This window comes from Talpa occidentalis, unplaced genomic scaffold (assembly GCF_014898055.3).
Source record: "Talpa occidentalis isolate TD23 unplaced genomic scaffold, MPIMG_talOcc4v2.1 talOcc4.5, whole genome shotgun sequence".
In the NCBI taxonomy this organism is placed as follows: domain Eukaryota; kingdom Metazoa; phylum Chordata; class Mammalia; order Eulipotyphla; family Talpidae; genus Talpa; species Talpa occidentalis.
Genome location: NW_023604861.1, coordinates 108,412,219 through 108,429,282, shown reverse-complemented (window position 1 = coordinate 108,429,282; position 17,064 = coordinate 108,412,219). Strand labels below are relative to the sequence as shown.

Sequence of the window (17,064 nt, the reverse complement as noted above, 5' to 3'; positions counted from 1 at the left end):
ACTGATGAGAATAAACTCTCAAATAGACAAAGGTTAAAATGAACAAACACTAGCCTTTCTTTAAATCTATAATCAAGCTCAGCCTTGGCCTCAAAGTACAATCCTTCAATCATCAAATTCCTTATCCCCTCATCCAACAGATGTTTTTCCTTAAGTCCTATAGCAAAACAGCATATACAACAAGAAAAGCAGGTAGACTATTTTACAACCAGGAGACTTTGTTGGAAACATTTTCTCAGTAGAGAAAAATGAATGCTTTGTAGCTAATGCTTTCTATCATTTTCATGAAGTACTGTAAAGCAGGCCAGTTAATTCAGTCTCAAAAGCCTCATCTCCGTTGCTGTAACCTCTGCTCGGCACTAGTAGATACTCCATGACAATGTGAATGTTGTGTTTCCTTGTTGTACTTACATTGTAAGAACAAAGGAAAGAACACACACACACCTGACTGAATATAAGGAACCATACTTAAAAAGTTTACAAAGCTTAAACATACTGTTTTTAAAGCAAAAGGCAAGAGACGGCTTAAAGAGATACAGAAAGAGAAAAATATACTAAGATCTATCTTTGTACACTAAAATTATAGTCCACAAGATATAATATTATGAAATTAAATATTATTAAACATAAATCAATATGAAGGCACTTTCAAAATCTACTGGTGAAGTATCACTGTAGGGAATAAAATATTACCTTCAATCAGTAACCATTAGCAATTATAATATAACAAAAACAGTTTAAAACCAAAAGCTTGCCATCATCACAGCATTGAGATAATGATATACTTGATTAATACTTAAGTATTTCAAAATGGCCTTTCTATAGAAAGAACGGCTTCTCCTGGCGATGACAGTTAAACTTACTCACAAATAATGTAAAGAACCCCAGTTTTGACTGGCTATCAAACAGTAACTGGAAGCAAGGATAAGGGTCAGCCGATACTCAAAGCAGCACTTACGGTCATTGCACAGTGGTCCGCTGAAGGAAGTCATGCTGCAGTCGCAGCTGAAGCCATCCCACTGCTGCAAGCACACACCTTGATTGGAACAAGAGTCTTCTTGGCAGGTTGTACTGGGCCCTGCAAAACAGTCCAAAAGAAACGTGGGTTCTTTAAACAAATGCTGAAGTGTTGCATACATGAGCTAGGTCACATATAGTAGTTGCCAACACCTCAGATTGCATGACCAAACCAATTTTAAAACTTCTAGTCCACACACCTGCATTAGGAACAGAGCAACTATAATATGAAGGTTTTGCTGAAGTTTCAAATAAAGGACAATATACATTATTAAACCAAACCAAAAAATAGTAAGAGCAAGCGCGTAGCTTCTAGTATGATCATGGTAGCAGGTAATCTCACTTCATCATCAATAATTCTCTATCACCATTTGGATTTTAGAAAAATGCATGGATCTTCTTAACCTCTGACCAAAGAATAGAGACACCATGAGAAATGGAGATTATAACTTCATGAAATTGAGAGGTAAAGATCAGCAAAATAACTGAAGAGAGTTATGCAAAAAAATGTCCTAGAGGTTCCAGAAGTTTCCCTGCATAAACTATGAATAAAGTCATGATTGTTGAGTGTTTTGGACAGGTATGTTGGCAAGTATCAATTCACATGCTTTAACAATTTCATGCAATTAAACAAAAAATGAAAAACTGGGTATATGACATGCCCCCATTGAACATACAAGTAAAAAAGAATGCTAGTCTATTTCTAAAGAATCATAACTAGGACACTGAAAAACAAAGACTAAAAAAAGGATGGTCAAAGAACTAAAGGCAATCACTATATACAAACATATTCAAGACTGAAAGCCTTTATGCAAACTATGCTACAAAATGAGGTTTCTTGCACAATGTTCAAGAAGGGGAAAATTAAATCTGAACCCAAACAACAATTACTGCAAAAATATAAAAAAATGCTATTTTGTGGTTTCCACCATGTATTATGGGGGTTTCAGTCTTGTTTTATACACACAGGACTATCTACCTTGCAAGTCAGCTTTCATCAATGCAACTTTGTCAGCAAAATAAAAACAAAGCAAAATATATTAAATGTTAGTAAGCAATACTGAAATGGGGCAAATGCAGAAGAATGTTCAGATTCGAAAAGCATGCTGCTGTAAAGGGAGAGAGAAATGCTATGTAGAGCAAACAAATTAATACTAACAGCCATAAATCTGAAGAGAAGCCAAAAATGAGAAAGCAGTATTTTATTAGAATTTTAGTATATATATGTGTGTGTGTGTGTATATATATATATATTTAAAATTGTTAATTGATCCAATTATATGTAATGAAAGGGAATTAAAATGGATTTTTTAGATATTTTTTCTCTGGGCTAGATACAAAGGTATTATCAAAGTGACTGCATTGTTTATTTGGAACATATGACACCTTTTGGCACATGCAGATACAGTGTAAACTTTATCATTAGCAGATCAATTATCCCTTTCCATTTTTTCCCCTCTAGATCTTTTATCTCACTGTTGAAATTAAAGCTTAAAACTGTAATGCCAGCCAGTCACTGCCAACAGCTGGACCTCAAAGTGATTCCACCCTATCTGCCTACCTACCTACCTACCTACCTACCTACCTACCTACCTGACTACCTGTATATCATCTGTAGTAGATGAAATAAGTAAAGAATGGAAGAAACAAATTGCAATATAATCCTCCATAAACAAATACCTTTACTAGATTTTTCAGTGTTCATCTGTGGAGTGTGTATTTTTGCTGTTACCAGTTAGGTATATACTGCTTAATGATTTCAGAGGTTTTTTTTGGTGCAAATTTTCTTCACCTTCATAATTTTATTTAAGTCTTATAAACTAGTCCATGAACACTTACTACAAGAAAATCCCACTATTAAGCAATATTTTGCAGAATACTGGAAAGGGAATATAGACCACCTAAATACATTTAGAACATAAATTAATTTTTTCTAGTAAATAAAATTTTATAGGCTTTATGAAAATATAAAAGTAGACACTAGTCTAATTATATGGTATATCAGTGGGGAGATTTATGGTATTTGCTTTAGTGATGAGAATTGTCTGTAATTAAACTTTGTATAAATTTTATAAAATGCCTTTTTAAACTTTTTCCTTATAATCATACTTTATTACAATTTTCTCCATAAAGGTAATCTTCATAGAAAGTTAATGAATGTAACACAACCTATGTGAATTTTCACATGTTCAGAATGCTAATATTATAAATGCTAATTATACAATAAAAATCAGTACAGTGATAACAAAAAAAAATGTAGTAATAATAATCCCCCAGGCCTAGGAGACCTGAAGACATGTAATAATTTTTCTCACCTATTGCAGCAATGAATTAAGAGCCACTAAATTCCTTAGGTTTGTTTGGTCTTCCAACCTGCGATAGATAAGTGGTCTAATGATCTTTATCTCATGGTATAGAGTTTGAAAATAGTGTTTGTTTAAAAAGGAAATGCTCTTAAAGCAATATTCCTTAGTGCATAGCTCTTGGGATAAGCAAATGAAAGGTGCAGGGAGTGGGGCAAGTCCTCCTGGGTCAGGGGGTGTTGTATAGAAGGGCTGCTACCTTCTCTTGTCCTTCAAAAGGAAAGAACTGGAGCAAGAACTGATAGAAATTCAGATTTTTTGTTTGTGCAACAATTATTAGAAATACAATTTCAAAACTACATAAAATCTGAAGATGCTAAAACTGCAATTCTACAATATAATCTGCCTATATTGCAGAGCATCAACTCAGTGTACCTGCCAGACTTCTCTGTGAGTGTAAAGACATGCTTTATTATTATTATTTTCATTATCACAACACTCTTTTTTTTCTTTTATAATCAGGTATTATAAGAGAATACATGCCTATGCCTGACAAGACACATTTTTCAAAGTACTCACCTTCTAGAACAATATCTAAACATTGACAGGCATTTGCACAGGAGTAAGTCCTGAATTAATTTTTTCCTTTCACTTACATAATGTTGTTTTAATTCACAACTGAATAAAACTGGAAATAAGCCACACAGATATTTGTATTAAGTGGTTAAAACTAATGTTATGTGTGAAAGGAAAAGGAAAGGTAAAACTATAATTGTGGGAGACAAAAAAAATATATAGAGAAAAGTGAGTATATGTTTGGTCTTTCAAGGAAGTATTATACCTGGGTTCAAAGCTTTCATCATCCACTTACTAGCCATGTGACCTTTAGAAGGTCACCTTTTACTCATGCCCAAAATGTCAGTAATACCTCATTTATGGAATTTTGAGGATAAAAAATTAGATAGCAAGTGTAAATTTGTCACCAGTGCTTAATCAATGATAATTTTAATAAATAGTTTGTATTATAGTCCTAGGGCTGAATATTAAGCCTACACAAAGAATATGTGAATTAAATTTGCTTTCACCAAGTTCCTGTACTAAAGTGATCTTGACTTTGTATTGAGTTTTATTGTGCCTGATAATTGATGGATTACCAGTCTATTTTCTTTTATGTAAGCAGGAAAATGTATTTCCAAGTGGTAATTTTCAGAGTGGACCTCAGACCATCAGCATCAACATCATTTACAAAACTGTTGGAAATGTGAATTTCAGAGCCCCATACTAGGCATACTGAATTAGAAACCATAGGGGCAGCATCTAGTAATATGGGTATTAATAATTTCCCAGGTGATTCAATATAGGTTAACATTAGAAAAACATCAATCTAAAGAGATTTTGACAGGGTAAGGTTCCTCCCTTCCTGAAAGTATTTAATACACAAAAATCAGCTATAAGCCACAAAATTAGATATACATGAAAAGCAGTAAATGATTACTGAGGTAATAAGAACATTTCTGTGCAAGGGGATTAGAGATGTGTGGATCTTATTGGGTAGGAATAATGGAAAATCTTGGCATAATTTGGTTACGTAAAATTTATAATATTTCTGTTAATATATAAAAGATTCCAGTGTGAGTTAGACTCAAAATTCCATGAGAACACAATCTTTATAATTATTGCTTATTTAGAATTTGATCACGAATCCCAAAACATATCAATGTACCTATAATCTATGTACCATAATAAGTACATATAAGATTATTCCCAGTAACAACAGAGGCAGAAATAATCAACTAAAAGTTGTTAAACTTGTTGAAGTGTCAGTCAAGAGGTGTCAATCAAGAGAAGTGTCAATCAAGCCAGAAGAATATAGAAAAGAAAAAGGAGGTAACACCAAATACCATTTTTGCAGTACTCCTCAATTCATCTTCCTCTCAATAGCTCTCCCTCTCACCCACCCAGTGACATCACGGGTCACTGGAGGGGAGGATCACTTATATGCATTTGTTTTTCTATCTTGAGGGCTTTTAACTATGAATGTGTCTGTGGCTCGTGCCATTTCTTGGTGAGAAGTAACCTGCCCAAAGCTTTTTTTTAAAAAAATATTTTCCAGAGAGTCTGTAGAACCTTTTAACAATAAATGTTAATATGCTCAATAATCACCCCCGTGAATCAAATTTATGACACCCATCCAGTGAGAGAATTTATTCCTTAACTATTTTATTTTCACTGATAATGAGAGAAAACAAAGTGTCCCTGTTTTATAAAATTATGTTACAAAAAAGTTGAAATAAAGAAAACAAAAATGTTGACAACATTAAAAATGTTGAATGACAGCATTCAATAAATACTGTCATGAATTTTCAGTGAAATGTATTTTCAGAGGAAAAAATGCATTTTTAAATAAAAAACTTCCATATATCTAGGCAATTGTTAAGTTGAATAGCATTATTTTGGCTGAGAAGAAATGATTCATAATCTCCTAGGGGATAGGAATTCACAACTTTCTTCATTTCTCTCATATGAAATTTCCTATGAATCTAAAATTTTCAAAATGATCCAAACTGTTTTCAACATTAAAGGGGAGGCAGCGACACATTCAGAGCCACAAAATTCAAGATAATGTGATTAAATTACATTTATGGAGGGAGAATTGGCTCAAATAATTTGAGGTGTTGATGTGAAAATTATCTAAAATGAAAGTAGCAATCAAAAAGTACTCCCACAGATCTTAGTGGGATAGAGTGAGTACAAAGGAACAGGAAGCTACCAGAGTGCATTCTGAAGTATGGCATATTAGCCTGGGGTAATAGAAGAAAACTATTTTTGCTAAAACAAACTGATAATATACAAGCGACACTTGCTGTCAGGTAGACACAAACTACAGAATGAACTGAGGATGGGTATATGAACTTTATTCTTTTGTTAAATCCTATGGAATGCAGATTTCAAACAGGCTGAAGCTGATTAACATTTGCTGAGGTAAACATATGTTTCTAGTCTAAATGTGATTATCTATTTAATGCTATAAAGCAAGCATTGCAAAATTGATTAACACACTAATTAGGGGAACTATAGAATGCAAGGAAGCATAAAATAACAACATCCATATATAGAGCTCCAATTTTACAGCACACATTAGTATAGGCTGCAAATAGTCCAGAGAATTTAAGGTTAAAAAAAAACTGAATAAAGATATCTAAGACTTAAATGAAGGTTCAGTCAGTGGAAGAAGTTAATTTTGCAGACTAGGGACATTTTTTCTCACATATTGCTGAAACTAGAATTCTGTAGAATATGATGAAAAGATCTAGTACCTTCACATCCTCTCTCAATCTGTCCATTGCAGAAAAGGGCATCTGAGATGAGGTCCGGGAGCCGTCCATTTAAATCAACTGAAGCTAGGCAGCCTTGAAAGCCCTCTTTGGCATGGACCAGTTTGGGCAAGGATTTATATGTTTCTTTAGCCACTCCTCCTATATATAAGTCACCTGTGGGAAGATCAAAGTTTTGATTATAAAAGTAATTTGTCATTGACTTTAAATATTCAGTAGGATAGCAAAAAATGAGTGAGGATTACTTTTCATTAAATTAACAAGGAAATTTATAACTAGATATTTTCTGCAAAGTACAAAACAATAAAAGTTTTAAATAGTACATTAGCACTAGAAGAAATTTCTTGAAGCTATTTCTTCAGAGAATTAGATGAGTTTGATGGAGTAGAACCAAGTGGGAGGAACTTCAGCCTTGGAATTACACACCCATCTGCTTTGAAATCCACATTCAGGTATTTACCAACTCTATTGTTTTGAACAATTTCTTTTTTAATTTTTCTTATCATTACTAACCTCATTCATAAGAAAGGGAACAGTATAAACCATTGCCACAGTGCTCTGTGAGGATAAAATACAGGAAGTATTCATCAGAGTGAAATATGTAATAGATGATCAGTTAATAGATATTATTATTGTTATCAAATCTACCATCTGCTTAGGGAACTCTGAGTCTTTCAGTTAATCAGAGTGTCAGCAAATCTTCTCCAGTCTCTAAAATTACCTTTCCTTCCATGCTTTAGTCTAGTATCCCTGTTCGTGTTCCTCTTCCCATTACTCCTGCAAAAGTCTCCACACACCTGACATCCTGCTTCAGGTTTTGCTTTTAGGTAAAGTTATATAACTTCAAATTATTTATGCTGCTCTTAGAACTGCTACCAAGTGATCATTTATTTTTCCAATGTTATTGTATTTCCTGGTGCAGCACTTGGCTCTGCTTTATCATCTTCACGTCTCTAGGTTTGGAATTTCCCAACTTTATGAGCCACTACCTTAAAAAATGATTGCCATCCATGCTTATTTTTGTTTCCTTTTCCAGCACAGATTTTTCACCATGTCTTGATGACACTGAGTAGGTGTCAGTAACTTAACCTAGTGAACAGTTAATGCAGAACATAAGGAGGGTGACCCCCAAATTCCATAATAATTTGCTCCTATATATCTGTAAAATACTCTATAGTGGTACTTCTTTGACTTTTCATTGTCATTTTAGTTTTCTCTCCCATAGTAACATTCGACCTAGCTTTCATGATATGTGATCTCTCGTCTCCATTGTAACACAAAACATCTGTTTTCTGATTGTTTATCTGGGCCCTTCGTGTTGTCTTCATGGGATGTGACATTAAGGATCTTGAATCTACATGCTGACACTCAGGCTATCTGTTAAGTCATGAGTAATAAATTTCTTTAAAAATATCTTCTTCAGTATCCATAGAACAGTAATCAGCTAACCTACTAGCTTGTAAGTAAGGTAAACTCAAACCACAGATGCAATACTCTTGATTTGTACTAATGAGAAAATATGAGCTTGCTTAAATTCATCTATCCATAAAAACTTAGGCCTGTCACCAAATAAATTAGGCCTGTCACCAAATAACTAAAGTATTACACTAGGAAACCATTGATCCTGTATAATTTATACCAAAGGTACTACATGTGTTCACTTCCGCCAGCTCTTAAGTAAAATAAATATCTATTGACTATCAATTATCTTCATTAAAGATGACAAATATTTAAAAATAGCATTTTTTTGGTCTGAGACATGATACTATTTTTAACCATTTAATTTTTTGCCATATTTTCTTCCTTGGTCTTTCTTCTCACTTAAATTTTAAACCACAAGTTTTAGTTGCCTCAGAGAGAAGATATACATCAAAAACCAAACATATAAAATTATGTTTCTGCATTTGAAACTTAAAACCTAGACTCTTAAAGGAGTGAAACAGACAAGACACTAGGCAATTGCATGGGAAGTATAAAACTCTCCTGTCCCTCCTACAGACAAGCAGGAGAGAAGGCTGGAGGAGAAGAAATGTGAACATAGTCATTGGTGAATGCCAAACCCAAGACAGAGTTGTCATCAGAGGACCAAAGCCTGCTTTGTCAAAACCTGAGATAGGTTTAGGGGAATAGCTGTGTGCATTTCCCCCAAGAGAACCCAGAGGCAGCAGTGAGCTCCCTGGTAAGAAATGGCTACAGGGCACATTTAGACATGCTGGGAACTGGGCAGCCCTCACAGAATTTCCCACATACCATTGTGGTGTGGAAGCAACAAAATAATTCCCAGAGTGGCCCTGGCAGCAGAAAATGACTGATGTGAAGAAGTCATGATGTGAAGAATAATGATGTTGGAGAGAACTTCAGTGAGCCCCTGAACTATGAATATAGAATAGACCTGTGCAATCTCTCTCTACCTCCCAAAAGTTTGGTGCAATGGAAGGCCCCCATCCCAATTGACTTAGATAAAATCCCAGGGAAATAATGGAATTGAAATTGCTCGAGATAATACTTCTTGCTAATTCAAAGAATCAGAGTTCAAAATAGAAACCAAGGTGAGTTACAGAAAAACAAAAATTGTTACCTTTCTTGTACTTCTGAGATTGTGGACTGAGATTTATACTGTTATATGTCAAATATCAATACAAGGAAATGCTCCCTACATTCATTTGTTCAGCCAAATTTGTTAGGAAAGTTTGAGTTCTCCTTTGGGCCTAATGAATGTTGTATGTGAGAACAGTGGGGAGCTGAATGAAGAATTCTTGACGCTGCTTTAGGCTTTCCAGATGTAGAACTTAGTACTGAAAGTTATGTATGGGATGCTATATATTTGATAACCAATCTCCCTCTTTCTGACTGTAACCTCCTGAAGGAGAAAGGCTGTGTCTTTATTTGTATTAGATTCTCCCACAGTGCCTAGTGCCGGGCTATAAGCACAATGAACACTCAATAAATTTTGTCAGCCACCTGATGGATTGAGATCACAGTAGAAAATAATCAAGAAAGAAAGAAGAATGGTAAGTCAACACATGGGGAGAGAATTAATTGTAAAATGCACTTACTTCCTTTCCCCATTTCCTGCCACAATACTATTTTTCCCTATTAGCAAAGTTATTTGCCTGCACAACTTTTTATTTTTTTTTAAGATTTATTTATTTATGCATACAGGAACTAGGGTACAGGCCAGAGGTGCAGGGGGTGAGAGGATTCACCAGAGACAGAGTGGGGAGCAGAACAGGCATACTGATGAAATACACTGCTGAGGGGAGCAACGGGTGAGTCAGGAGAGGTCTGCTGTGCCATGTGGGTTGCTCCCCGGCCAGCCAGGGGATCGAACTCATGTTGCAGAGGCTGCGGACAGCTTCATAGGTTGCGTCTTAACCCCTTGTGCCACCAGGGAGGCCCCAACTTTTTGAAGCTTAATAAAGTGAAGAGTAATCTTTCCATCGTGTTATTAAAAAGCAAAAAAAATATAGATTCAAACAGTGCAGGCTACAAACCTCAAATATACAAAGGTGGATGGGTTTGGCTTTATAAGTGGAGAACTCATTCTCATTTTCATTACTGAAGCTGCACTTAGCACCACTACTTAATACTGTCTTTATAAACTCTTCATATAGCAGAGAGTGGTCTAATGTCCCCCTGGTAGGTTGCCATATGAAGAGAACAAAGGAAACCGTTAAGTGGCCTGAGTCTTGTGTAGCATTAGCACTTCATCAAAGATGCAGTTTCTCCTTTTCATCCTTTGGGGTGATAGGAGGAAAATGACCCATTAGCACTAATGGGTCCAGCAGGCGAAATCCTGTGCATGGAAAGGAAGATATGCTTTTTAATGACCCTGTGTGTGAACCACAGCCAGGATGGACATCTAGTAAGAGCCAATTTCCTACAGACTTGAAGTCAGATTGTTACCCCCATTTCAAGCTATAAGAGTAGATAATTATTCATATACTTTAAGTAGGACATGCAGGCAACTGACAAGATTATGAATGGAGGTGGGGCATTCACAGCAGATGTGGAGTACATGCATAAAGCCAGATAACTTCAAATGTCTAAAGAGTGGGTTTTTAAAGAAATTTCAAGAAAACCCTTACCTTTAGCACCAACACACACACATGTGTGTATGTGTTCCTCCTTTCAAGAGTGTTATCTAGGTAATGACTCAAACTGATTTCACAAGTATCTATTCCTAGTTGTTGGAGAGTAAAGAATAGGAAGTTATGTACAGGCTCTTTAGTTGTATCTGGCTGCAAACCCTGGCTCTGTTACTTATTGGTTTTCTCAGTATAGAAACATTAAGTTATATATTTTCCTTAAGATTCAGAATCATTTATGACCTGGTTTAAAAAGGGCTACATCGTGAAGCTGTGAGGACTATAAAGACTGTGCGTAAGCACTGAGTGTGTGGCTTGCACTCAGCACTCGATTGCCACTGCTACTGGTGTGACTGCTGAAATGTCTGCTAAGTACAAGGCCTCTATCCTGTACTTTATTCTCTGTTGATTGCACAGAGAGATACAAGAGCTGAGAAGTATTAAGTTATCCCCTGTTTCTAGGACAATTGGAGTAAAAAGATATCAAAAGGAAAAGTATTAGTTTCCTTGGTTGAGCATACAGTCATTTGTGTGCTTGAAGTGTACCTTGCATGATACTTCTATACACAGATCAAAAGGTTCTGTTGACTTACTCAGTTGAAACCCAGCAACACTGAATCTGGTCACATGGAAAAGCTGCTTGATAAATACCTTCTAATTTTACTGTTTAAGAGACACAAGAAATCTATAAAACTCAAGGGCCACGCTGGAAGATTCTGGCTAAATGTGACTTTTGAAATCAGAGAAATAAAAGGGATTTTATGGGCCTTTTATGGTGGATCAATATATAAGAGCTTAGACTTTGTAATGATATAAATGTAGTTGTCATGCTTGGGGAACAGAAGACAAAATTAATACAGCATTTAAGAAAGAGCATAAAAAGACCAGAATTGGCTGTAAGAGAGGGATTTTCAAAGGGGTCATGATAAATAATATTGGCTAAGTAAAGTCAAAGGAAAGAGCTGAGTAACACAATAAAATTTATGAATCTTGTGTACAAAAAAAAAAAAAAAAAACAATGAGAAATCCAAATATACAAGCCATGCAGGCTAGCAGTGAGGGAATTTGAAGTAGTAAGCATTTGGGGAGAAGAAATTAAATCACATTTAACATTAAAGACATAGAGTGTGATTATGAGTGTCCTGTAGGAAGCAGATGAATAAATCGGGAGGTTTAGGGAAAAGATGTCTGGGCTAGAATGCATGGTTAGGAAGCCTTCAACCAAAAGCAGGTAAAATTGGGAGCATAGGCAATTAGAACAAGGACTCCTAACTCTGCAGAATGCCAGTGTCAAGGTATAATTAGATCTTTGACTCAGCTTTCCTGTTTATTCATATATATTTTTTGGTACATTTAAAACACCTTTCTTTCATTTTAATTAAAAAGAACATACTTAAAAAGGACAACTTCTTTGCATATTTGAAAAGTTAAAACTCAAAGGAAACTTAAGGAGGCAATCTCTTACATATGGCATTTGGGGAAAAACAACAACAAAAAGGTAATGCACACTAACTTTCCTGTGGGCTGGACTGAAGAAAGTCCAATTCTGAATGCTCTGCTCTGAGTGGATTGGACCTTGGGAAGTAAATTCTGGGAAAACTAACTTTTCTCTCAATTGTGACTGCCTGGTAGAAAAAGTGCTATCAGGCTAGGCTAGTTTCTGAGAGTTATTCTGCAGGAAAGGTGTCTTCTTTTACTCCAGGCAATAGTCAAAAATCTATGCCCCCACGCCCAATTTGAATCATCTCTAATGTTTGTTGCACAGTCACAAAGGAACATCAGTGGGTCAGATCTTGACCATATACCTTCTTACAATTTTTCCCTTGGAAACATATTAAAACTAAACCACTTTTTATAACATGTGTGCCTTGTTAGGGCAAAAAAAAAAAATCATTCATAAATTGTGAGGAATAAACATTCATTTATTTACTTCCTGTCTTTTTCACCTGGGAAGAAAGCAGAAGTTACTATTTCCTGTGACTGCTTAAATAATGATGCTAAATTACTGAAGGCAAAGGCCTGGTGAGTGATTAATACCTCTCTAACATATTTGAGCTTTAGAGCAGACAAACAGAAACTTTTGTAACAAATCACACACATGGGATTGAACATCAAGAATTGGCCAACACCATATCGACATTCAGAGTATGCCAAATATTCAATATTGAAATAAGGCCATTCAAGCAGACGTTTTGCTCTGATATACAAGATCTGCGTCTTCCAATATATCTTTGAATTAAAAATCAGGTTAATTTTAGAAACTTTTTGTTGAAGAGATGCTTGGGGGCCATGAATTTGATATACTACTGGTCCCTTAATTTCTATACACTTTAGTCTTCTTTGATACATAAAGGGTTTAATCCCAGAACAATCTGTTACTACTTTAGCAGGAAATACCTATAAATCCTTATCTTTAGGTTTATCTTAGCTTTTAAATTCAGCCTATAAGGCCCTCCCTGATGGCTTAAGGGGTTAAGTCTCAACATTGTCAAGCTATCAGCAGCCAATGCAGCATGGAGTTGGATCCCTGGGGAGGGAGCTAATCCACTTGGTGCAGCAGACCTCTCTTGTCTTGCCCACTGCTCCCCTCAGCAGTGTATTTCAGTAAATCCCCCTGTTCTGCTCCACACTCTGTCTCTGGTGAATCCTTTCACACACACACCCCATTCCCCTACACCTCTGGCCTACACCCCTGCTCTTGTATGCATAGATATATAAAAGAAATCTTAAGAAAGAAATCAGCCCAAAAGCAAAAAAAATATGTCTCCACAACATTATCTCTGGGAAACTACTTCTAGAACCCCCTGTTCTATAGGAAATTTAGTCTTCTGCTACCTGAATTGGCATTTCAAAATCACTTTTAACTCTATTCTTTATCTCACACTTTGCATTCATACCGTTGGAAAAGACAGATGATTCAGCAATGCTGACATTTCTGACATTTATCCCTCCATTTTCATTTCCTTCTACCTTTCTCCTTGTCCACTTTCCATGCAATAACCCATTATCTGGTACCCCTACATCCATCCATCCTTTCCATCAACACCATGTTATTCTCTCAAGTTGTGTTCTGATTTCTTCTATTCTTCCTTCTGTCTTCTAGTCTGTGGTTAGCAGTGCTCAAGATTTTGAACTACCCTTCCTCAATAACTTTTGAGTTAAACTCTGAACAATCTTTTCCCACTAGCCTTTTCCAGGTAAAGAAGATTAGTATCACTCCTCTTCCTATAACTTTATCTGTAGTCAAACTATATTTTAATCATTTCTCTAATATTGGATATTCATACTGTCCCATCATTATTTACAGTACAGATTGCTTCCATCATAAATGACTTTTGTCTTCTAGTGTTTCATTTTAAAATCCCATCCAATTTTGGGGACTCAAATCAAATTCCACCTTGTCGATATGTTCCTGTTTCTCCAGTCATAGGCAAGTGTGATATTTGGATCCCTATAATAATTTGAACCACTTTTCTGACAATTCATCACTTTTTTCCAGGTCTTTGTATAAATGTCTTGTTGTCCCATTATTTACAAACTTGTGAAATTGAGGAAATGACCATGAACTAAGAAGCATCTTTATATTCACATTATCAGTAGGTACTCAATGATTATTTGATGACTCATTAAATGAATGGATGAGTTAGGAATTTCTGTTTAATAATCATTTAGACAATAAGAATATAGAGGTTTTATAGTACTCATATTCTGTTTCCATCCACCTGAGAAATAAAATATGAAGCCAATTGTGAGGAATTTTCCTTTTACTGACCCCTTTCTAGGACACAGAGGTGAAGCCATCCAGTTCATTAAGATAATTCAATGCAATGACATTTATTTCCCATAATAATAGCATAATTCATGCTGAATTTTAACTGACATATATTGAATTTATCTTTTGAGAGAGGAAGAGAAATAAAGATAGAGGTGCAGAAACAGTCCAGGCTCTCAGTGCATGGTAATGAGGACCTATTTGTGAGTCTTTTTCTGTTGTTAAAATAAGAACCAAAAACTTAGTGGGACATTAAATTTCAGCCTATACTGGTCCTCTACCTCATTCTGTCTCTGGCCATTCTGTCTCCCTGTTTTGCCCCCCTGGCTGCACTGCACACTATGCACACTTCACAGTATATCTTCAGGTTCTTCTAACTCTGATCACTCCAGAGACTCATGCATTTACTCTTTGTGCCAGAGAACAGAATCTAACTGCACTGCCCCCTGCTGCTCTGCCCCATTAAATTTGTACTTCCTATGTATTTCCACATATCTTGCTCCATCTAGCTTTAAAGGTTACTAGGACAAGAGTACTTTGGTGGTGGTTATTATCATTTGACTCCTTCCTCAACCACAGGTATTCATTATCCTCTAATAGGTTCTCATGTTCAACAGTATATTGCTTTTGCTAAAAAAGACTTGAATTTCCATGGTCAAAACCAAAAAATAATTCTGACTTTATCAGTAACTGACTTTATCAGTTACTGAGCATTTTTACATGCTTTGTTTCAGTTGGTCTTTACTTGGTTAGCTACAAAAGAAATAAAGATGATCATGAATGCATGTCACAGATGAAGATACTGTGGCTCAAGGCTATAAAACCAGAAAAAGCCAGTGTCAGAGTACAAGCCCAAGTGTCCTGAAACTATGATCATTTTCAAATAACCTGCACCAGTTCACATATTGCACACTGAAGTGGAAAGGCTATAATTTGTACAATTCTATTACTGCAAACACAGGGATGTTTTGCAGGATCTTGATCAGTGGAGGAAAATAATGGTAATAAATGTTAGCAGGTTTCCAATCAAACTAAAGCACATTCCTGGGACATGGGGGGCTCCCATATGCCAAGTAATCTGAAGACAAAGTCAATTTGCTTCCATAACCATAAATATTAGGTACTGGAATTCTGATGAGTGGGAAGAATTCTTATGACTCCCAGGTCTGATTTTTATATATGCAACTATTTTTCAGTTGCTTCCCACAAAGAGATAAACAGGATACCTGTGCTTCCCCCCTCGGCCCTGCCCCCGCTGCTGATGCCACACCTAATATCTCTAATATCTGTGTGTGAACAGGTGGGGGGACTCTAATGAGGTTTGAGTACCAATATTAATGTTTTCCTCTAGTGAATGTTTGAGAATTAATATTGACAGTATGTTTATGGAGAAGATGGAAAATGCTTTTGACATTCTGAAATTTCTGTTTCTTGCTGATATTTTTAAATAAATTGCCCAAATAAGTTTTTTTTAAATTATGATTATAAAATTTACAGCATGAAGACAGATTTTGTTTGTGTATCTGGCCAACAGACTGTGAAAGAAAGCTGGTGGGCATGTTAAATGGGAAATAATAAAGTGAAATTGTTATGGAGGTGTGTGTGGTAATACATCTCCTTTAAACCCACTCCATGCCAGTGACACTATGGCAGATGGGGTGCAAATTCAGGCATATAAATCCATTCCAAGCTAACTTCATCTCACAGCTTCATAAATTTACCTTTAGGTTCAAATATTTTCATTATTTTTCCTTTTCTGTCCATCCAAGTTACAGCCAGTTTAGATGCCATAGACATCCTTCAGCAGCTGACAACCATATCAATATTTTGTGTTTCATTTTCCATTCACTGTGTGTTACTCTCTGAGATGGCAGGGGTTGCTAAGGTTCTCCATCTCCAAATATTGTTGCACCTGACATACACAGAGCCTCGGATTGAGTGGTGCTTTGCCATTATGTTCTGTGTGATCCTCATACCAACCCTTCACAACAGGTAGGAAACTATCACTAACCACACCTTAGAGATGGGCAAACTACCCTTCTGAAAAGGCAATTTACCTGTCCAAGACAACACAAAGACAAGGATAATAAACCTGGTAGCCAAGCCAGGCACTATCACACCACCTCCTATTTCTACTAAAAATCTTCTCAGTGACAGGGATAGAAGAGGGTTCAGAAGTGACTTTTCTGGAAATTAACAGAGACTTGTAACTAGGGGACCAGTCAGAGAACCTGTGTAAACCTGTTATATTTCTGATATTTTGAGTAGCTCTATCTAATAATTTGACTTTCTTTTCAAAATAGCTTTTCTTATTTCAAAGAAATTTCTTGTCCCCCACTTTAAAATAAATGGACATTTTATTTCAGGTGGAGAAAACCTAGTGGTAAGAAAGGGTGAGTATAAAAACAGCTCTTTCCTATAATAATGGTATGTTTAACTTGGGTTAAAAAAATGGCACCTGCTCTCAGACATAGAGTATTGAGGAGGATAAAGCCAGCAGTGGTGTGCTGGACATCTGGAGAGGACAGAGTGACACAGGCACAAACAAA

General features: G+C 35.9%; 1 protein-coding gene across 26 annotated transcripts in view; it reads right to left on the bottom strand.

The window, feature by feature from the left end:
• The window catches only part of NRXN1 (neurexin 1), a 1,022,285-nt gene that overhangs the window by 499,368 nt on the left and 505,853 nt on the right, over positions 1-17,064 (bottom strand). For all 26 annotated transcript variants that reach the window (XM_054687713.1, XM_054687714.1, XM_054687712.1 and 23 more), the window contains 2 exons: positions 6,638-6,811; positions 959-1,078 (listed from right to left, as the gene is read on the bottom strand). In XM_054687713.1, the coding sequence (XP_054543688.1) occupies positions 959-1,078; positions 6,638-6,811 (294 nt within the window). The remainder of the gene's footprint in view (positions 1-958; positions 1,079-6,637; positions 6,812-17,064) is intronic.